General features: G+C 56.3%; 1 protein-coding gene across 3 annotated transcripts in view; it reads right to left on the bottom strand.

Moving 5' to 3' along the window:
* The window catches only part of MINDY4 (MINDY lysine 48 deubiquitinase 4), a 103,321-nt gene that overhangs the window by 11,804 nt on the left and 68,555 nt on the right, over nucleotides 1–22,962 (bottom strand). For all 3 annotated transcript variants that reach the window (XM_073899030.1, XM_073899031.1, XM_025873102.2), the window contains 3 exons: nucleotides 19,469–19,536; nucleotides 7,197–7,260; nucleotides 4,688–4,849 (listed from right to left, as the gene is read on the bottom strand). In XM_073899030.1, the coding sequence (XP_073755131.1) occupies nucleotides 4,688–4,849; nucleotides 7,197–7,260; nucleotides 19,469–19,536 (294 nt within the window). The remainder of the gene's footprint in view (nucleotides 1–4,687; nucleotides 4,850–7,196; nucleotides 7,261–19,468; nucleotides 19,537–22,962) is intronic.

The raw sequence follows: 22,962 nt of genomic DNA, 5'->3' as shown, positions 1-22,962 counted from the left end.
CCCCTCGGAGCCCTCCTGGGAGCTGACTCTGGGCTGGGGTGTCTCGGACAGGGGGGTTGTGCTCAGGTCCCTAGCGAAAGACTTGCCCAGCAAACAGCTGCCTCCTCCAGGGGGTAGAATAGCCATCTTTACAATGTGTTCATTTTCCCATTTTCCAAGCGTCCCGCCCCACCCCCACCTGGCCAGTTGGGCCCTCACCCCAGCCCCTGGTGACATTAAAACATCACTACAAAGCTCTCTCCTTCATGGATGTGGGGGAATTAGATGCCTTAGAGGACGTGGCTGGATGGGCCTAAACCCCACTGCAAACTCAGCTCCCACTCCAGGCTCAAAAGACGCTTTTCTGGTGAGGGCCTCGCCTCGAACAGGGAGCCTTCTCGGGAACCCGGGGCTCATTCACTGCAGGAAAAAGAGCCGTGCAACCTGCCAGGGGGGCAGGCGTCTACATAATCAGCCACCCTGAATTTTCCAGCAGAGGGGACAAAAGGGCAGCTTGCCATTTATTCAACGGTCAAAAGATTATGGGCCAAAAAAGCTGCCCAGAGACTTTATAAATGAGTTTTCTCATTCAGGAGCCCCCTCCAAGTGGGTGACATTTTCCAAAGATGAAATTCACTTCGTCTGGGTTCGAAGGTAGCTGAGCAAAGGCCCGGGGGCGAGGAGGGAGTGTGGGGGGCACATTTCCTTCAGCACAGTCTGAGGCTTTCTCCTGGCCAGGGAACAGATGGCACCATTAGGAATCACTTTTAAAGGGGGATTCTTAAATCTTTTGCAGGGGTGAAGTGAGTGAGTACCCCCACACCGAGCCGTGGACTGCCAGCTAAGAAGCCCTAATTTTAAAAGAACCAACATTTGATTGCTGGCAGGGTCGCCGTCTGTCGTCTCTAAGGGTAACTGTCATTCAGCATAACTTATGTTTCAGTCCCAGGCACTACGCTCGACGACGTGGGCACAGCAAGGAAGGAAACAAGACCAGTCTTGTCCTCGGGGGGCTCACCGGATCAATGGGGAAGACAGAGAGTAATCAAATAATCATACAGACACATTTGCACTGCCCTGCCCCGAATCTAAGATGCCATCAGAGTCACCCTAATTGTTTGTTTCACGACGAAAGAAAGCTGGCAGTTAGTCTGACCTGCCAGTGACTGCAACTGTGGCTCAAAATCTCAGAAATGTTCAAATGCACACAAAGTTTGCATCTCAAAAGCAATGAAATGTGACACTTGGAACCAAGAGGTGGCCTATGAAAGAAAGTAGTAAGATTCTGTGATGCAGAGGCAGACCCCTACCTATTTAGATGGGCTGATTAGGTCAGGAGAGGCCTCCCTGAGGAAGGGACATTTAAGTCAAAACGTGAAGGGAGGAAACAGCAGGGACATGTCTCAGCGGGCCTTGTAGGCCGTGCTAAGTTCGGGCTTTCGGTCTCTGCATTAGTTAGCTGGGGCCGCCAGAACAAAGTTCCACAGACCAGGTGGCTCAAACAACAGAAATTTGTTTCCTCACAGTCCTGGAGGCTGGACGTACAAGACCAAGGTGTGGGCAGCACTGGTCTCTCCTGAGGCCTCTCTCCTTGGCTTGCCGATGGCCGTCTCCTCCCTGTGTCTTCACGTGGTCTTCCCTCTGTTGTGTGTCCAGGTCCGAGTCCCCTCCTCTTGTAAGGACACTAGTCAGTTGGATTAAGGGCCACCCTAATGACCTCATTTTAACGTAATCACTTCTTAAAGGCCCTGTTTCCAAATAGTCACATTCTGAGGTACTGGGAGTTAGGACTTGAACGTGTGAATCTGTGAGGGGACATAATTCAGCCCCTAACAGTCTCAGGGGATGGGAAAACCACTGACAGGTGTGAAGTAAAAGAATGATGTGATGCAGTCTACTCTTTTAAAGATCACAGTGGCTTCACTGAAGGACTGGAAGGGCGTGGGGACAGGTGTCCAGACTGGCAATGCTGGTGGCTTGGACCATGGTAGAAATGGACAGACCAGAGAAACAATTTAGGGTAGGAGCCACATGACCTCCTGATGGATCAGACATGCTCCTGGGTTTGAAAAAGGGGATGGGTGGGGCTATTTGCCAAGCCGGGGCTGTCGCTGGCAGAGCCCTTCCTGCCAAGCTTAGTCTTTGCTCAGGTCCCTTCATGAAGGCAGCAAGGAATGTACCCTGCAGGGCATGGGAGAAGCACTGAAGTTAAGCTCCTGGTCCCATGTTGTCCCTTCCCTGGACTGCCGGTCCCCCCACCACAATCACCAGGAGCCAGGAGGGGCTGGCCTTCCAACTGCAGCCCTCAGCTGTGGGCTCTGGGTGGTGAGAAAGAGGTGCAAGTCCGATGGGCAAGACCAGCCCAGGGGGGTCATGGGAGCGAATGGAGGTCCAGAACACACAGCCAGGCTGGGGCAGGAGGCTGGCTAGCTCAGCAGGGGGGTCATGGGGAGCGAATGGAGGTCCAGAACACACAGCCAGGCTGGGGCAGGAGGCTGGCTAGCTCAGCAGGGGGTGTATTTCTTGGTCCAGAGCTTCCTCTGCTTCCCCCAGGCAGACCCGGAGTGTGGGTCATCTAATAAGCTCACTGATAGGCAGGACCTCCCTTACCCCCAGCCCCCACATACTCAGTGAGGGCCCTAGAACCAGGCTCCCAGCCAGAGGCTGCCATGAGAAGCCCCGGACAGGCTGAATGACAGGCAGGCTCGCTTCTGCCCTCTGCAAGAGAAAACCTAAGCCTTGTAAGAACAGCCCCACCATGGACACCATGCTCCAAGCTGTCCTAAATGTCAGATCTTCCCCGTGGCCACACTGGTGCTGTCCAGTGGAGGGGGACCAGCTTTGAGCGTGGATGCTAAGCCTCCCCGGATTCTTTCCACCCCCAACACGGCCAACCATGTAGGACCAGAGGAATTCAGTGACAGAGGGAATAGCAGGTGGTGGTAAGGGAGAGGACAGGCTTTGTCGATACCGCCAGACATCTGCCTTCTCCTTCAGAGGCCCAGTCCTCAGTTAGCTCTAGGGAGGAGAGAGGGCCTGAGGGTCCTTCCTTAGAGAGCTTGCAGCCCCAAGGCAGAGGAGCAAACACCCTCTTGCTGCAGAGAGATACAAGCCTTAGTCTTCAGCCAAGCATATAGCAGGAGGGGGGGGGGGGGGGGGCGCATCTGTGTGGATTCAAGAATTTGGATCCTTGTAGGGCCTGAATTTCTTCAATCAGCATTTTATTCCAAGGGAAGGATGACCCCCAACTGATGTTCCCATCAACTACCCTCCACAGACCAAAGGAAAATAGTTTACTTTTAGACCAACACCCTCAATACAAGAATGAAACCAGGGCTCATGGTAAGCCTAGGGATTCCATGAGCCTGGCCAAGGTTACCCTCTCTCAGCCCATGGAATTTCGGGCTGAATGCTTCCAGAGCCCACCCAGGGTCAGATGCTCAGGGGCCCTGGTGCTTCTCCTGACCCACGTGACCACATTCCTAGGCTCCCTCCTGACACCGGCAAATCAGAGAGGGAGCCGCGATCATTCTTTTCTCCCCAAGTCTGTGGAGCCCACGGGCCGGGTTCCTGTCCATGGGGGCAGGACCTGGGGATGCAGCTGCACCACATGGCCCATTAGCAAAGGGACAACAGCCTGAACTCGTGATCATGCTGAAAAAGCACCATGAAACCAGCCAGAGAACAATGTCTTCTCTGAAGACGCGAAAACCGAGGCTGAGAGAAGGTCGAACAGCAGGCTAGGGTAGGAGCACGGGGCCCGGTGCCGACTGTCCACTGTGCAGAGACATGCAGTCGTCTCACCCTGCCCAGCTTCGCCGGGGGCCCAGCCCTTTCCAAGACCATGGCTGCAGGGAGAGAGGAAGGAAAGGGAGCCGTGCACTGGCAAACAGACCGAGTAGCCTGTGAGGGTTGAACTGTGCCCCCCAGAAAAGATACGTGGAGATCCTAACCCCCAGAATGTGACCTTATTTGGAATTAGGGTTGTTGTAGATGTAACTAGTTAAGATGAGGTCAGTGGAGTAGAGCGGGCCCTTAGCCCAACATGACCGACGTCCTTATAAGAAAAGGAGGAGACACGCAGCGGAAAGAGGGCCACGTGACGACAGGGGCAGAGGTCGGAGCGATGAATCCACAAGCCAGAGAACGCCAAAGATGGCCAGGAAACACCGACAGCTGGAAGAGGTGCGGGTGGATTCTCCCGATGGGTGTCAGCAGGGACACAGCCTGCTGGCCTCCTGATTCTGGACTTGTGCTATGAGACCTTCTGCTCTAGGACAAACTTCCATTGTTTTAAGCACCCAGTTTGTGGTGTTTCACTGTGGCAGACCTAGGAAACTGACGCGGTTCTCCCTATCCCTGGAGAAGACCCCATCCCAACACACACACACACACACACACACACACACACACACACACACACACCCCAACTGCATCTGCTCTGACCCACAGTCACACTATAGACCCCTAGGAGTCCCTGTGAAACAACCTTTCCCAGAACATGGCAGCGGCTGGCTTTGGGAGTGAATTCCACACAGCACTCGATGGCAGTGAAGCTATACTTCTTCCCAAACGCTCTGTGCTTGAGACTGGACCAAACCCGGACCAGCTCTGGGAACTGGAGTTGACCTTCCCTTTCCCCGCCTTCCCTCTCTCTGGTCCCAGGAAGCTGGGTCCCCCTTTCCCCGGAGCCCTGCGCCCCCAGTACCTGGCACACATTGTAGTGCTCAAAGAGAGATAAGAACCCTACATCACTGCGCGCAGCAATGCCTTTGAGCAGCGTGATGTTCCCATTCCCAGAATCCAGCTCTACCACGTTGTTGAAAACATTGGACACGGCTTTCCCGGTGAGGAGCAGATTGACAAGTTCCTGTAGATGAAAGAAAGGGGAAAGGCTTGTCCAGGGGAGATTGGGAACAAGGGAAAAAAGGAGCGGAAAAGGAAGGAAAGCAAGGAGGGCGAGAGCCCCAAATCACAGGGGGCTGGGACTTGGAGTTCCCACCAGCCCTCAGGGGAAGCCATCAGCGGCTCCTAGCCCAGCGACTCTAGGAACTCATTGTGACCTTGATTCCACGGGCCCCCGTGCTGAGCCCTGGGTGGTGGCAGGGGAGTGGGGTAAAGACCTCAGGCGTCCGGGCCTAGGGTGGGGATCAGGTGCATCCCTGCGCGGCTGAAGCACAATGTAGGATGTGACTGGGGCTATAAACATGTGCGCACGGAGCCCTCTGGGGCCAGGCGGAAAGGCACGGGACCGCATGGCTGAGTCAGAGCCACTTTGTGGAGAAGCCACACTTGGGTGGGTCTTGAAGGATGGCATTTTTTTTCATAAGCTTTTTCATTTTGAAATAATTTTAGACTCAGAAGAATTTGTAAAAATAGTACAGAGAGTTCCTGTGCACCCTTCACCCAGCTTCCCCCAACGATAACATCTTAACACAACCAGCGCCCATTATCAACGCCAGGAAGCGGACAATGGTGTGAACACCAAGAAAGCAACTCTAGATCTTATTTGGATTTCACGAGCGGATGGTGGGGTCTTGGAGCAGGGGGGGAGAGTGGAGGCCTGCAGAGGCAGACAGGCCAAGGCAAGGAAGCCCCAGTCTGGGGTCTAGATGTGTCCCTGCCCTCCTCAGCCAAGCGGCATCATGCATCCAGGGGCCGTGTGACTTGTGCCATACAGCCAACAGGTCGACAAGCCTGCTGACCCCAGAACCCGGAGGTCAGTGACATGTGGAGCCCTGTTCCTCTGGCCGTCTCCTTCAGCCAGTGCCTCCTGCACTGAGGTGGCAGGAAGGGAGTGCCCTTCCTTCAGCAGGGCATCTAGGGGTGAGGAATGGGGACCCTAGGGCTCCCAGACTGGAGAGGATTTCCCCAAGCCCCACAGCTAGTTCATGACAGAGCTGGATTTCCACCCACATTTTCCAGCATCCTGCCTGGTGTCCTTCCCTCTCCTCTCCCCTGTTCCCCGCATGGTGCCACCTGGCCACCCAAGATCCCAGGGGAACCCCGGCCACTAAGTGCCTGCAGTGCCACCGAGGAAGGCTCTGAGGGAGCCCAGCCTTAGCACTTGGGCAGGCAGCACCCTCTGCCTGACCCGTCCTGTCGGAGCTGGCACGTGTGGCAGGCCAGCAAGCAGCAGTGGCCCCACGGTACGTGGGAATGGCCAGGAGAGGCCTTTCCCAGCTTAAACTTTGGAGGGGAGAGTTCATAGAAGTGTTTTCCCCTGAATTATAAAAGCCAGGCCCCGGTGAATAAATCCCTCTATCAACACCAAGACCCCTGCCCTGGTCACAGTAAAAGAGGCTCCCTCTGATGGCCACAGAGGGAGCCCCATTGGAGGGAGATAGAAAAGTGGCCCCATTGTGTCCTTGCAGAGGAAATGAGAAAGAATTCGGAGGAAATATCTGCTCTGAGATACTGCACCTCAGGAGCAGTGGCTGCTAAAAAAGGCGCGGCCTTTTTCAGATGGGTTCGAGTTTTCCCATCTGGTTTTCAAGGGGGAGAAAAAGGCCCCTGCTCCCCATCTGTCTCAAACCCTCCTCAGCGCAGGAAGCCCTCTTGAAATGGGGGAGAAAGGAGAAATAGGCTGCTCCCTGACCCAAGACTCAAAATCACGCAGTGGCAAAGCCTAGTGGTCATGTAGCCCCTTGCTACTCAAAGTGTGGTCCGTGGACCAGCAGCCTCACCTTCTCTGGGAAGCCTGTGAGCAATTCAGAACTTCAGGCTCCAGGCCAGACCCACTGGATCTGAGCCTGCTCTTCAACAGGACTCCCGGGGGATTCACGGGCACATCTAAGAAGCACTGGTCTAGTCCAAACTCCTCCTCCTATAAACGAGGGAACTGAGGCTTGGGAAGGGGAAGATCAGCCCAGCTTGAGGAGGGTCAACCGCCAAGACGGTGCCTGTGCCGTGGCCCTCACCACCCCAGCTGGCCCAGAGCCCCCAGTCTGTCCCCGGGGCTCGGCCTGGGGCTCTGGGCTGTGCGGCCCCTGGCTCTGTCCTTGGTACCCCCTGCAGTGCCAAGCACACAGACTGGGCATGGCAAGCTCTCCAGAAGTGGAAACTGAACTGAGTGGCCTTTCTAGGTCTCCATGACAGAGGCTGGCACATGAAGGCTCCTGGGAGAGGGCAGGCAGGGGCAAGGAAAGAAGGGGGGAGGAAGGAAAAAAAGCACCCTGCTGCCCAGCACCCCACAGCACCCCACAGCACCCCCTGACCTGGGTGCAGTACCCATGTGCTCCAATCAGGTGGCTGGTGGGGACATCGAAGTCCTGGCGGACACTAGAAGACACAAAAGGAGTAGTATTAACATGCCTCTGCCTGACTCAGGCCTCCCGGGCAAACCTCGCGGGGTGACCAGGGGCTCCTCTCGGGCTCCAGGCTGAGGCCCAGAATTCTGGATGTGGGGGCAACCCAGGGCTCTGCAGCTAACACTCACTCTGCTCCGGGCAGTGGCCTCCCCTCTGGCTGCGCCTGGGGCACTACCAACACGCAGAAGGGTGGCGGAAGCGTGACACAGCAGAGAGGCCCCTGCATTTGCAATCCAGCTCCCCAAATCCTCACTCCGACTGCCGCTCACCAACATGGGCATGGGGACATCCCCTCCCGTCTCCAGGCCTCAGCCCGTGAGTCTGTTCAGTGGGCACAGACCGTGTACCTGTACATGCATGGTTCCCCAAATGCCAAGAGAAAACCACGGCTCAGAGCAGCCTGACTTACCCAGGGCATGGGGCTTATGGGCTACGGAGCCGGTGGAGGACCCCATGGCCCGTCTTGGAGGCCTATGCTCTCCCGACCCCAGGTCACAATGGCTCTACCCTCAGAAGGGGGTCCTCCAAAAGGCATGAGGTGAAAAGCCCCTTGGCCGAAACACATCCCTCAAACCAAAAGAAACCGATTTCTTAGGGCTGTACAGAGCTGGGGACCAGGAGTCACTGTCAGTGTGGCTCTGTTATAGGGGAGGACAGCACCAGGAGGCAACCCCAGCCCTCCATGAATCTCAACACTCTTCGACCATCTAAGAAAGCCCACCACCAGGACACAATTCCTTTTCCCGTCCCCCGCACAAATGCTTCGGAAGACCAAGTGTTCTTGTGGATGTGAACGGTGCACGAGTGAACAGGAAAGGAGCCGGCATCCCTGCAACGCAGCCCCATCCCCGGCGAGGTAAGGATTACTATATTTTATAGACATGGAAAGACTCCGAAGGGCATCTCTGGGGGTGATGGGAGGCTGGGGCACATGCCCTGGGGCACGCGGCCCGGCCTGCCTCCTCTGGCCCTACCCCAAAGAGGCCACAGACAGACATCCCAGAAGAAAGGGCTCAGCAATCACAAGGTTTGTTTTCCCTTTCAGTGGACGAGAAGAGAAACCTGGTCTCAATTTTAGGCTTTAAATCTAAGATCTGCCAGAAGTCCACAAACCTAAAACACCCTGGTCCCCGTATCCTTCCCAAACGAGTTTAGAAACTCAAGCTCCGTGACCTTTGCCGGAGAAATGCTTTCTTGTGGCTTTTAATAACCATGGCCAAAGGGGGACGGTCTGTGGTCCATGCGGGAAGATGGGCCGGGTTGGCACTGCAGGGGCCCGGCAGAGAAGCACGGAGGCCTGGGGGTCCTGGGAAGGGCCTGGGAGGCTCACCCACCAGAGACAGCCCAGCACGCCTGGGAAGGAGCCGGCTGGGGTGCCAAATGGCCGAAGGCAGCGCTCGACTGGCGCTAGCTCAGGCAAAAGAATTGATGGAAATGCTCTCTGCCGCATAAACGGGCATCTTCTGAAGAGAAGAAAATAACCTCAAAGGAGCCCTGGGTGGAATGATAAGCATCGCTGGTCCCGAGCCAGCCCAAAGCTTTCAGAAGCGGTCCGATCTTCATAATCTCACAGCCTCGTGCTCACCCAGTGGGTTTGAGAGCCTGCGTCAGCTGAGAGTGGAGGGACAAGCAGAAAGGACAATGGGAGGAAATGGTAATTGCATCCTTAGGTGCAAACACGATGGGAAATTCAGGAGTGAGCGTGGAGCTTGAAAGGGAGGAACGTCTGCGTTTCACATTAGGGCATTCGCGAGACGCCAGGGAGCAGCTTATACGGCTTAAGAGATTTACAACTTTGGCAAATCTAGATGCCCAGACCTCCCTTTAGGGGAATTCCCTGGAGAGCAGAGTGTGAGGAGTCCTTGAGCAAAGGAAAAACGGCCTCTGCCCTGCCCAGAGAGAGGGCAATTCAAAGGGCAGGGCTGTCACCAGGTCGGAGTTCCAGCCCCAGCCTGCCATGTGGCAGTTAACCTCGCCTCTCCGGGCCTCAGTCTCCCCTTTTGTGACACGAGGGCCTTGCACAAGATGCATGGTGTTATGGGCTGACCTGTGTCCCCCCAAATTCATATGTTGAAGCCCTGACCCCAGTACCTCCGAACGTGGCTGGGTCCGGAGACAGGGCCTTTCAAGGAATGATTTAAGTTCCCCGACCCCATTCGGTGGGCCCTAGTCCAATCTGACCGGTTCCCTGCAGGAAGAGGGTGCTGGGGATGCAAGCTCGCAGAGGAAAGACCATGCGAGGACACAGAAGCAGGCAGCCACCCACAGGCCCAGGAGGGAAACCAACCCTGCTGACACCTTGATCTTGTTCTTCCAGCCCCCAGAACTGGGAGTTTCTGCTGGTTAAGCCACCCAGGCTGTGGTGCTTTGTGACAGCAACCCTAGCAAACACACACCAAGCGGCCTCCAACGTCTGTTTAGACTCAGAGCTCTTTCTTCAAATGTCATCTTCTAGGCAGAAGCCAAATAGATAAGACATAAAAGTAGAACTGCTCTGGCCATAGGTGTCCCATCTTTCTCCCTCTTCCGGCCCCTGTAACCCCTCTGGGGAACCCCCAGGTCTCCAAGGTCATGCAGCGTCCTGGGAGCAGGGGCTGAATCGGAGGAGGGGTTGCCTGGGCTCTGAGGTTCCCGCACTTGCTGGGCTTCTGAGCCACAAGCTGCGAGGAGCCCTTCCCTGGGACCAACACCATTCAGTCCAACGGGCAGGCTGTCCCTTCCCCAGTCCACGTGGGGACTAGACAATGCTGGGCCCTAAAAAAATTCTGCACAGCCTGGGGCCAACGACCAGGCTGGGTGACAGAAGCCAGGAGGAGCCTCGTCCTGATAAAACCTGCGCCCTGAGGCTATTGTGCACTGGGGACCCCCTTCGGGAAGCAGGAGCTTGCCCGGATTTGGGATTCCAGGAAGCACAGGGTGGGAGGAGCCTGCATGGACTTGCCCAGGGCAAGGAAACTTATGAGGAGTGGCTTGGCCCTGGCTGCCCTGCCACCGACCTCCTCAGCATTCTGGAAACCAAGGGCCAGAACCTGGACCCACGGTCAGAGTGACAGCTCGCTGCAGAAGTATCCAGAGGAAGAAGGACAGACAGCTCTGCCCAGGATGCCAGCAAGGCCTGCTTCTCCCAGCTGTACCCCCATCGAGAGTTCCCAGAGACCCCGCACTATACCAAGAGACGGAATGAAGAGGACGCGGGGGATGGCAGAGACCTAAGGGCTCAGCAGTTTTCGGGTGGGAAAACGGATGCCTAGCAAAAGAACACAAGTGGCCCGGGGCTAGGGACAGGTGCCAGGCCAGACTGAGCACCCGAAGCTGGGATAGAGTGCCGCTGCCTCCCTCCAGTCGCTCCTTGTCATGCGTCTCCAAGGGGCAGACGTTCTGCCACTGAGCAGCTTACAGGGCTTGAGCCCTGATTCTGCAGAACCCCGAAGCTCACTTTCAAATCCACCATCCCCTCTAAAGCCTCGTGGGACCAGAGGAGCAAGAACCGCCATCTCCATTTCACCAGGGTTCTACTGAGGCCCAGAAAGGAGAAGGGATGCGTGGTCTTGTGATCATACGGTCAGCAGGCCAGGACTGTGTCCCCGGCGCCAACATCACACAGTGTCCACCGCGGCCTGAAACACGTGATGCTCAGCCTGGCCGGCCAGCCCCACACAGGCCCTGGAGCCTCGAGGCGCCACTCCGGGTCCCACCCTCCCGGGCTGGGGCACAGCTTGTCCCTTCGCCCCAAAGCCTCCCCAACGTGCATCCGGACATGTGAATCTGAGCATCTGGTATGGAAGTTTCTGGATAAGGAGAAAGTAGGTCTAAGTGGCCCCGAGACACGGTTCCAGTCTACCGTCAAAGCCACTCACCTAAAATCAACGTCCGCGAGGTGGGGTCAGTGGCTAGCTCAGCCTCAGACTGGCTGAGTAACCTCAGGCAAGTCCCTGCCTCTCTCTCAGCCTGTGTCTTCACTCAGAAAACCAGAGGACTGAAGCCAGGGGTCTCTGGGGGCCTTCTGGGATGTGAACAAGTGTGCCTGGGTCGGGACTCTGATGTTTAAACCATCATGCCTAAAATAGTTGGTAATTAACCCAGGAGGATCCGGCCAGCCACCTCCCCTCCACCGGATCCCAAGGCACCAGGCCCCAGGAGCCCACCACACCCAGCTCTGGCCGGGCCTCCCTGCTGCCCCCTCCCTTGGGAATTCTATTGACTTTTGAGGACCAAGCAATAGCGAGAAGGGCAGCTGTGGAACAACAAGGAGAACCTGGGCTCCGAAGGTAGGGGCCCCTGGATTTGAATCCAGTCACTGCCACGTACTGGCTGCTCCCCTCGCTGAGGCTGCCTCCCCTCTGCAGTAGGGGTGGGACGGTGCCTCCCTCTACTATAGACTGCTGGGAGAGCAAGGTGAACTATATTAAGCATCTGGCATTTGGTAAATGTCACTTCCTTTTTCCTACGATAACAACAATAATAACAACTAAAAACACAATGACCAAGAGGTCACGATCCCCGCAACCTCAACGGCTCGTGTCGTGGCCAAGAACCCAGAATAAATGGAGGCCTGCGAGCAGTCGAAATGTAACTATGAGTATCTAAAACGGCCTTCGGCAGAGCGGATACGGACTGTTTTCCCAAGAAGGCCTGCAGGGAGTGGGCGATGAGTCAGGACACCTGCGTGGCAGGCCCCGGCTGCCACCTGCCCTGTGTGACCTTCCGCAAATTGCTTTCCATCTCCGAGCCTTCCAGGTGTCATCCCTTGATGGGGATAACAATGTGCACCTCAAAGAGCTGTTGCCATAAGGGCCCCGGCCTTTACAGGGCCTCACAAACAGCACAGAGCTCCACAGGTTGGAGGGGCCGCCTGTGACTCTCCAGGCAGGGGCCGGGACAAGAAGGGGCGAGCTGGGGAGGACCCCAGGAGGGAGGGCAAGGTGCATGGATGGAGAGAAAGGAGCTGGCCTGGAGGAAGGAAGGGAACACAGAGGTGCCCAAGCCCTTCCCAAGCTGCCTTCTGCCTCACCGCCCGCTAGACCTCTCCCCACGTGCCGGCACTTTCCTTCCCAACCAGACCTTGTGCAATTGTTCCCTGCAAACCCCCACCCCGCTGGCTTTTGCTTGCTTTGTTCTTGTGGCCTGCCAAAACCCTTCCCACATATCCCTCAGAGCCCTGCTGAATGTCGCCTCTTCCGTGAAGACACCTCCCTCACCCCGGGACAGATGTGCCCCATTTCTCCTCAGCTGGCCCCTTCCTCAGAGCAACTGCCCATGCTTTTCCTGTGCCTGCCTTGTCCCTCCAGGCAGCAAGGACTTTGACGGCCAGGGGCACGTCGTGTCCATCTGGCCCCCTGGCACCCAGAATCGGGCTCTAGCTCTGCAGATGCACAGCACATGGGCCCTAAATTATGTGAGCCTGGCCCACACCCATCCCAGGAGAAGCTACCAGGAAGGTCCGGATGGAACAGCCTCCAGAAGCTGAATCCCAGGAGGGGTGTGGAGGCAGGCAGAAGGAAGCTTCCCACCCAAGCAAACGAGGTTGGCCTGGAACAGAAGATTCTTCCAAAAAGTTAATTGCCTTTCCCTCTTGCCAAGGCCCATCCTCTTTATCTGGACGCCCAAGCCCTTCGAGGAACACGGAGGTCTAGCCCTTGGGTAAGTGGGGTGGGGTGCCAGATGCACCGAGAGTCAGGAGACTCCTAGCTCCACCACTAACCCCAGTGTGAGCTGGGCTGAGTTGCCCCCCTCTGCCACGGGAGGGTCCACGTTCACGGGTAGACCTACTGCCCTCAGCCACACCCCTCTGACACTCACCAGCCCTGACTTGCCACCTCAGCAGCCTGGGGCTGGGCTCGCTTTGCCCCAAGCGATGCCAGCTGACATGAAATGGAAAGGGAAGCTGGTAGACAAGCACCTGGTTTGGTATGGGCCTACTTAAGGGTCTTGTTTCCCACTTCTCCTCCTAAGTTGGCAGACACGACAGGGCAGTGCCTGTCACTCCTCCCTCAGCCCAGGAAGGGGATGAGGCCACAGGGTCTTAGACTGGAGGCCAGGACACACAGGGATGGCATCAACTTGCCAGCAAACTGCCCTAATTTCTTAGAGCCTTGGTCCCCACATCTGTGAAATGGGATAATGGCCCCAGGCCTGGCCTGGGTGGTTCTGTGTGTGTCGCATTATTCTGGGCTGGAGGAGTCCAGGCAGGTGCAGCGAGAGGGTGGGGGAGAAAGCTGAGGGGCATCCCATCTACCCCCTCCCATCCCAACAGCACATCTGGGACCACCAAGAACCTGGGATTCTCAAAAAGAACAGCCCCCTGCTCAAATCCTTATGCCACAAGCCACTGGCCCAGCCCACTACTGAGGTGGTTTCTGCCTCAGTGAGCTCTGCTGGATCTGGAAGCTTCATCGTTGCTTTTCTTTGTTTCTGAGGGGAGCCTGTGGGGGCCTCAATTAAGTTCCAGATCTGACCCACGCCCAAACTCACACCTGCTCTCCTGTTCCTTGATAAACCCCAAGCTCCTAGTTCCTGACTAGACAGCCCACCCCTTTCCCAGTCAGTGTGGTACCCCCTCTGTGGGTTCTGCCCGCTTTCTGGGCCCTCTGTGTTCACACGCCCCATGATGGGTGCAGCCCAGGCCTGCCATGAGGTGTCAGGAATGGGGTCATGGCTGCCAGCAGGCTGAGGGGCACTGGAGAAAGGGCTTCCTCAGGGCCCCGGGGTGGCGCAGTGGGTTAAGTGTCTGCCTCTGGCTCACGTCATGATCCCAGGGTCCTGGGATGGAGCCCCATGTCGGGCTCCCTGCTCAGCGGGGAGCATCTCCCTCTCCCTCTCCCTTTGCTCCTCCCCCCACTTGTGCCTCTGTCTCTTTCTGAAATAAATAAATCTTAAAAAATAAAAAGGGGGGCTTCCTCTCCACGGGCTCACCGGAGCCCACCATGCAGCAGGGCCCTCCCGAGAACACAGCTGAGACAGGGGAAAGAAGTGTGACGGGACAGAAGGAGGGACACCATGTTCCAAAGACGCTGTCTGGTTCCTGGATCCAGCCACTCCTAAAGCCCTGGGCTTTTGAGATGAATCAATTAATAGTGCTGTTTTCGGCTTACGCTGGCTAAGAATCAAGTTTCTGTCACTTGACTTTGTATCACCAACACTCACGGTTGGCTTTCTTTCAGGGCTATTTCCACAAAGAAATAACCCGTGCTGTTGTTTTTCCTCTCCTGGAGAAAGTTAGAGAGAACAACAAAGCCACCGTGGTGTGGGTGCTGCCCCTCATGCTCAGGGCCCGGCTTGTGCTGTTCAAAAATTACTTCAGCAGATGGCAAACTACTGCCTATTTTGGACTTTAAGGATTGCTTTTGGCTGGCCCACGTTGTCAATGCAATGAGTGCCATGGGTGTGAGGCATGAAAAGTGTCTCTTCACAGGCTGTTCCCCTCACCAGCCAGGCCTCAGCCACCCAGTGGGCATCTCTGGAGCCCTCCCTTGTGCCAGGCCCTGGATCACTGCTGGCTCCCTGGGGGCCAGGGCACCCTTGTGCTGCACTGCACAGGTCTGGCTCTGAGCTGGCCCTCGACCCCAGGGCCCCAAGCGTCTTTGGGACTTGTGAGAGCATGCTGGGGAAAGTTCTAGGCCATGTGGTTTGGAAAGCGGTGGGGCTAGGTAAGCATGAAAGCCTGTATGAGATTTACTGAAAGCAACTCAAGATCTTAAGAAGGAAAATAGATGGCTGGAAATCAAGTGGAAAAAAATAAAACCTTCACAAGGCTTTGCAGTCAGCCCCGATAAACAAAACTCAAAGGCCAGCTTTGCTACTGTTCTTCCGGCCTCTGAGGGTGAAGTGGCCAGGCTGTGCTGGGCTGCGTTCGCATCTGCCCTTGGCTCCCTCACCCTGGCTCCCCCCAGAGCTGGGAACAGCCGATGGACAAGAGGCACTGACTTGGGCACAAGGCCTGCCCCTGGGCCTCGGGCAGGCATCTGAGAGCCCTCACTCGGAGGGAGGGATGGCCATGCCCTCAGACACACATACACGCACACAAACAAGTCACCTTCACATAATCTCCAACATCACCACCAACAGCCACATCATCTCACACCCAGCCCCGCCACCTCACGGATCCCTCATCCATGCACACACCAACACAAGTGCACACGGACATGCTATACTCGTAAAGAGCCGGGGGCTCCCAGCCCCCTACTCAGCTTCTCCCTGGCCACTGCACAGCACATGATCTGAGAAACGGCTCTCTCCGGGCCACCAGGACATGTTTTCAACTGCCCAAAGTAGTAACAGATCACCCTGAAACAGCATCAAAGGGTTTGGCGAGGCTGAATCTGAACTCCAGAGCAGGAAGGCCCTCGGGGATCGTCTGGTCCTACTGCTGGTAAGCTGTGTATGCAGAGCTGGGGCTTCTCCAAACAGGAGTCTCCTGGGGCCAGGCTGGGAGATAGGGAGGGGCATGCAGGGGTCTCTGCCTCCCCCCTCCCCTGACTCTAGTCCTGCTGCATCTGCTTTTTATAGTTTGTTTGGAAAAAGGTCAGATTTCAGGCTCGCTACAGAAAGAGTTTAAGAAGCACTGGTTTGCCTCCCTCCTGTTAGAGGTAAAGGACCGAAGGTGTAGGCTGGGTCAGCCATAAGCATGTTGGCAGCAGAGCAGAGATGGGGACCCAGGCGTCCTGAAACTACATCTCCGCCAATGAGTGGGATGCTTTCGTGTGAATTGTCACCCACTGGGATGCCCTGGACAAGCCTATCAGCTCAGCCTGACAAATGGAGCCTGTGCTGGATGGCATCTGCCCCCATGTGCCCTTTGCAAGCAGCCGGCCCCTGCGGCAAGCCAGGGTGAAGTGGGCTTTCACCATCCCAGGACTATTGTCACTGCCAAGGGAATCGCAGCAAACCTGCAGCCAGGTCTGGCATCTGTCCTGAGAATGGAGACCAGAGGCTCTGGGAAGCACCTCTGGAGTGTGCTAAGGGCACGGAGGAGGCGTGGACTGTTCTGGGAGCTCCCCTTCTAAGGCCAGAGAACAGCTCCTTCAGAGGAGCCCTGTAAATGCCAGGAAGGCTAACGTGTTATTGTAAATAATGTCAGCGTGAATCTCTCACAGGATCCAGGCACCATTTCGACAGGCCACTCTCCTGCTCACCATTGGTCTGTCTCTCCCCTCACGCCGCCACCCCTTTCAGGGAGTCCCCCCAGACCACAGGCAGGACTGACCGGCTCCACTCCATGCCACCAGCAGCCCTGTGCCCAAAGCCTGCCCCATTCTCCACCCGAAGCCCTCAGTCTGTCTAGAAGTGGTTTTGAACTTGAACAAGTAAGACAGAGGTGAGGGTCTTTCTCAGGCACAGCTTTGGGTGGCGTACTCCCAGGGCAGGGACTGGTTCTCCCACCTCCCCTTCTTTTGCCCCCCGAGCAACAGCACAGAGCACCCAGGGAGCACCCCGGGCCACGAAGGACGTGCCTGCCGGGGTGAGCACCGCCACCTGTGGACCCATCTCCACTTGCAGAACATGCCCATGGTCATGTCTCCACCACCAGGCACCAAGCTGAGACTGAGGGCATGACACGACAGGATGGGACACAAGACGCCTCTGAGCACAGCTGTGACAGGATCAGACCAGCAGTGGCCATCACCTAAGGCTTGCTACCCACCAGGAGCCGAGCCAAGCACTCGACCTATAAATCTTCATGCGATCTTGTAAAGCAGGAATTATCATCCCCCTTTCCCAGAGTGAGAAACTCAGGCTCAAAAGAATAGAGACTCAGGCCTGAAACCAAGCGGCAAACCCGAAGAGCCCAGTCTGGGGCCCTGCTGTCCGGGCTGAGCTGTGTGAGCCTGGGGCCAGGCCTGTTTCCTCATCCGAAAGATGGCGAGGCTGACAGGAATCACAGTGCCACCTAAGAAGGTTGTGTGGGGATGAAGCAAGTTTCCGGCGTAAAATGTTGCAGCCGAGGATCGGGTACACAGTACTAGGTGTTGCTTACTCTCGTTCCTACTGCTGCTAAGAGCGTCCTCTACGTTTCCTTCTTAGAAGGAAAGGGGAGGCCCAGGAGTAAGACAAGCCCAACCAGCGCTCTGCCGGGTCCAGTGCTAGAGCAGGGCTCCATGCTGGTCCTCCTGGAAGGCAGGCGACAGGCCGGCCAAAGCTGCCCCTGGGGGCTCCAACACCATCAGCCTCCAGGACCCAGGAATGTCCTCAGGAGCCCTGAGTGGGAGGGACATCATCTTTACACCCTTCCACTCCTCTGTCCTGAGAACAAGGGGAAGGAGGTGACTCTAGCCAGATCTTGTGGGTCTGTGTGCCTGTCTGCGTGTGTGTCTGTCTGTATGTGTATCTGTGTCTGTCTCCGTGTGCATGCGCGTGTCTGCGCATCTGTGTATGTGTGCATCTCTGTGTCTCTGTGTGGGGAGGGGATGTATATCTGCATACCTGTGTATGCAGTACCTGTGTCTCTGTGTGTCTGTCTGTGTCCGTGAATCTGTGTGTATGTGTGTCTGCATGTCTGCGTGTGTGTAGTGAGGGGAGGACTGTGGCCTATTGGCATGAGGCTGTGCAGGCCCAGCAGGGCAGCCTTCCCCCCATCCCCAGATGCCCCGCAGGTGCCACAGCCTGGGCAGGGACTGACCCCTGCCTGGCTTGGTCGGATGAGGCAGGGAAGGGGCAGAAGCAGCCCAAGTCCTCCAGCTCGGGACAACAAGAAGAGTAGCCTGGATATGGGGCTCTGAAGGCCCCTGCAGATGGAGAGGGCCACCAGAGCTGCTCCCTACAGGGGTGCACATGTAAACAGCTCCCAGGCTGGTGAGCAAGTCCTGCAGGAGCTGCCCCGGTGACCACCAGGGCAGAGACACTCTGATCAGAGTCCTAGACCTCCAGAGCCAGTGGTCCCCTGTAGAGATGGGGAAACTGAGGCCCAAGAGATCACACAGCCAGAAGTCACCAAGCCTGGCCCTTCTGACAGCCTAGCTTCCCCTCCGTGAGCTCCGGGGTCTCACCCACACACCCAGAGACCCCCAACCCGGGCAGCCAGGGATTAGCAAACCCAGGCCTGGGGAGAAGGCGGTGCGGCTTATGGTCTCCATGCACGTGAGCCCCAGCCAGGAATGAATCATATCATTATGGCAGGATTAGAAGAAAAATGCCATTAGAAGATCTGTGCATGCACCACATTTAATAAGGTCAGCAGCAGTGAGCAGCAAGCAGACTGGCGGCACGAGGCCACAGAGCCCCCGCACCCTCCTCCCACCCAAGCCAGAGCCTGCAGGGAATGGGACAGGCCCTGGCCAGGCCCAGCCACGGGGAGCAAGCGTCTCCTTCTGCCAGGGCCTCCCCAGCCTGGGCACCACATAGCTATTCTTTCTGCCTCCCCACTCCTCAGGGCCCACCTGCTTGGGGTTGTTCCCAAATCATCCCCCGCCAGCAAGCATCCCCCAAAGTGAAAATTAATTCCCCGGGTCCCCCATGCCCTCTGGAGTCTGCTCTCTACTTAGAAAAGGAAGCAGTTATCAACTGTACTTTACGAAACTGTTAATGTGCTGTTAATCTGCTACCCTCTCTGGTGACATAATGCCCAGGTGACAAATATGGATAAGAGGCCTAGAAAGCTCATGGAGGATGAGCGTGATGGAGAAAGTCCAGCTCTCAGGCAGCTTGGGAGGCTGCATTTGATAAGGCTGCATGGAATTGAAGTCCTCTTGCTTCCAAGGCCCCTGGGCACCCACCCACCAGTGTCCTCGGGGCTGGCCCTGGGCACAAACCTTGCAGCTTTCCAACTGCCCTGGCCTACAGTGAACCCCCGCTTCCTGAGCTCGTGGGGGCCCTCAGTCACCTCCCAGGCCTCTGCCTCAACCGCCCATCCCCACACATGTCCCAGGGGCATCCACACATGTGCTTAAGTATGTGCACACCGCCATTCCGCCAGGGCCCCAGGGGGACCGTAAGCTCTGTGGGCGAGGGTGTCTCTCCAGTCAGCCCCAGCGCACATGGGGAGATTGACAAGGTAGCTCTGAACACACACATAACTGTTCTCCCCCCACCACTGACCATCCCCCACTCCACTACTTCCTTCACCCTCTCAACCACGCTCACTACACGCCCACTATGCACCAAGTGTGGCCCTGGGCTCGGGTCGGGGGCAGCAGTGAACCAGACAGACAAGCCCAGCCCAGGAGTTGAGGGAGGAAGAGACTCACAGCTCCGTGGACCTGGACAGGATGGCAGACAGCGTGAGCAGGATGCATCCGTAGGGACCTGCTTCGAACTGGGAAGAAGAGAAAGCAATGAGCACCCACCAGGTCTGCACTCCCTTTCCTCTCACTTCCTTGGGGAGTGTGGGGGGGAGGGGCCACACCCAGGGAGCAGCCTGACCCTGAGCCAGCTGCCACCAGCCTGGTCCCAGAGGTTGCCAGGGGGCTCCACGGCAGGGCCCCTAAGTGATGGGAAGCACACGAGCCTGGGTGACAACGGGAGCAGACACACTGCCCACCAAGGAGCACACCCATGACATCCGAGTCCTGGAAGCTTGCCATACAGCAGTGGGGCAGCCTCCCTCACCGTGCAGGTGTCTTATGTGCATCATCACACTGAAAACTGCCACTGGCCTGTGTGACAGTGCTGTTAATACTGCCCTCTGCCACAGAAGGAAACGGGCCCAGACACCGAGCACCTGGCCCAAGGTCACACCGCTGGTAAGCAGCCTGCTGGGATGCCAGCAGGCTCCACTGGACTCCAAATCCCTTACTCCAAAGACCTGCACTGTCTTAAGAGCAGCAGAGAGCAGGTAGGGGACAGAGTCAGGGTCGGCGGGGAGAGTGAGGTGAACCGTCAAAGTGCAAGGACAGATCCCGTCTTTCAAAAATTGTTGATATTTTGTTCATCGTGGATTTTTTTGGATTAATTTTGATATTTTAAAAATATTTTTTTTCCTGATTACTGAGGATTTTGGTACCTCCTTGAATTCTGCCCCCAAGGTGGGCACCGTATTCATCTCCCCCTAGTCCCAACTCTGGGTTAGAGCCCACCGCCCGGAGCCCGGCTGCCTGAGTTTCAATCCTGGCTGTGCCACCCCTAAGCTAGGTGAGCACAGAGACCTTCCCTAACTTCGCTGTCCCCGTCTTCTCATCTGTAAAACGAGGCTGATGATAGTAGGACCTACCCTCATCAGGCTACTGTGAAGAGTCAGTGAGATCACCCCTGTAAAGCCCGTAGAACACGGCCTGTGAGTATTATGCGGCTCTGCGCGGCCTCCCGGCACGGGCTGGGTCACTCGGGCTCCCTAGACAGACACCAGCCCCCAGCTGCGGTTCCTTGTGAAGGCCTTACTTATCCCACTTTGGGGATGACACCTGTCCCCATCTGTGAGCTGTGATGGCAGATGCTGCTAGCCTAGAGTCAGCGTTCCTTACGTGTGGTCAGTTTCTTTGTGGACTTGAAACCAGACCTAAAGAAGCTTGTTTTCCTGAAACCGTAAGAATGATATAATTTATCATATTTCCATTTTGCCTGGGTTGCCAGGAAGCTCCGAGCCAAATATGGTCCTCAACTGTGGAAATTATTTCAGCTCAAGCTTCTGATAAAATTGTCTTTTCTTTCCTTCAAAACATAGTCTCTAGTTTCATACGGTAATTCAATTAGTCATTAAAAAAAATTTTCTGTGTGAACTTTCGTGCCAAGAGGATGCTCCCTGCTGAGGCTATGCTTGTGAACAAGGTGGACACGGATCTGCCTTCATGGGACGTAACTCAGGGAAGAAAGAACAAGAAGCACCTAGAGAAGAGTGGGGGAGGGGCTCTGCTCTGACAGGAAAGGCAAGGTGTTCTGGAAACACACAGAGAGGGCCTTCGAGGAGACTCAGGGTTTAGGGAAGGAAGGAATGTAAAGGAAGGCTTTCTGCAGGAAGTGATATCTAAATCCAAAGGACAAGAAAGAATCAGAAGAGAAGGAAACACTGTTCCAGGCAAGATGAAAAGTACGTGCAAAGGCCCAGACGCAAGAGAGGGCAGGTTTACTATGGTTGGAGCACAGAAGAGCCCTGAGGACATCATTTTTATACAATTAACTTCCTATTTTTATAAATTTATCAATAACAGAATCTTCTGGGGGGGATTAGAAGGGGAATAAATGAATCAACAACTATCTTAAATCAACCTCATCATAATTCTCTGATCTCAGGCCAGTCATTCGCTTCTGTTGCCCTGTTTCCGCATTTGCGAAACAAGGATGATAATCCCATCCTTGCATCTTTCCGTGGGTTCTGGTGCACAGTCTATGAGACCAAGTCTACGGAAGTGCTCTGGTCACTGCAAAGAGTCCTACTGATATCCTTGCGCAGGGGGACATGGGCCTGGGAGGACCAGTACCCTTGCCACAGCTCTCTTGCGGACTTGCGTGTTGCCTCGGGGAGTGACAGAGTTCTCCGTTTCCCCCTTCTGAAAGGCCACCCAACCGCTGTCATGGACTTGCACGTTGTCTTGGGGGAGCCATGACACTTTCTCGGTCTGTTCCCCTCCACCCCCACGAAGCAGGGGACACGGGAGCCCACTGCACGTCCTGCGTTTGTGTAAACACGGAGGACTACTGGTACTACATGGGCCAGCATCGTCCACGGTCCTCGGGACTCCCTCAAGGACAGCCTCCCAGGAGCCGTGAGCGAGCCCCTCCATGTGGGCTGCTTAGTGTGACGGCAGAACGGGGAGAAAGGACGCTGCCTGGGGCTGCTGGCCCCTGCTGAACACAACTGAATGGCACCAATATTCCATTTTGTTTTACAAAAAGCACTTATTAAAATTATCTCATCAAACTCAAGCTGCCAAGACATGGGAGGCCACGGGGCAAGGTGCCTGCATTGTAAGGAGAGCTCCCCAGACAGGCAGTTGGGCCGGAAACCGCCGTGAGGGTCCGGAAAAAATGTCTGGTATGGCTCGGGAAGAAGGGGCCATTCTCCAGCACTGCTCGGGCCCTGGAGAGACTGAAGCCCACCCTGGAACCCCAATCGGAAGCCAGGGCGGGGGCCTCGCCGGCTCGCGGGGGGTGGCCAGACATCCTGCCCGGAGGGTGAGCAGTAATGAAAACACAGCAAGGAGGCTATTTATTTTGGGCAGAGTGTTCATTTCCAGGCCTGGCACGAGGAACCCCTTAGGCCCAGGCCATGAAAAATGAATTTGGTGAGGGTAGTGCTGAGACAGCTCAACGGATTCCAGCTAAAACATAATTAAACGGTGGGGGAAAACACCACCTTCCTGGGTGAGGAGGGTCAAAGACTGACCACTGGCCCGTAGGGACCAGAGCCAAGAGAGGAGGGGGAGTGGCTCTGGGTCCAGAGGTACGACAGGAAGAAGGCGGCCCCTCCCCTGGCACCAGCCCCAATCTCTGAATGGTTTCCATAGTCGCCATCTTGCTTGGGCTTCACCAAAACCCTAGGGTAAGGACTGAGGGAGAAGCGAGACCCCATTTCACAGACGAGGATGTAGAAAGCCTTGGTGCAGAGGCATCACCCCAGCCGGGGCCATCCGTGGGTGGGGACAGGCCCTTGGAGCCTACGAGCAATTGCCCCAGGGCTCTCCTTTGCCCCCTAGAAGCCTCCCAGGGCACTTCCCTCTCCTGGGTGTTAATACAGGTGCCCGGGGGCCTGCCCCCCCCCCCCCCGCCCCATCCAAACACATACACCGAGGCGATAAGGCTCTGCTCA

Source organism: Callorhinus ursinus, unplaced genomic scaffold (genome assembly GCF_003265705.2).
Source record: "Callorhinus ursinus isolate GAN/ISIS: 27379988/994484 unplaced genomic scaffold, GSC_fseal_2.0 scaffold12, whole genome shotgun sequence".
In the NCBI taxonomy this organism is placed as follows: Eukaryota; Metazoa; Chordata; class Mammalia; order Carnivora; family Otariidae; genus Callorhinus; species Callorhinus ursinus.
The sequence above is the reverse complement of the archived record's forward strand: the minus strand, read 5'-3'. Positions and strand labels throughout refer to the sequence as shown.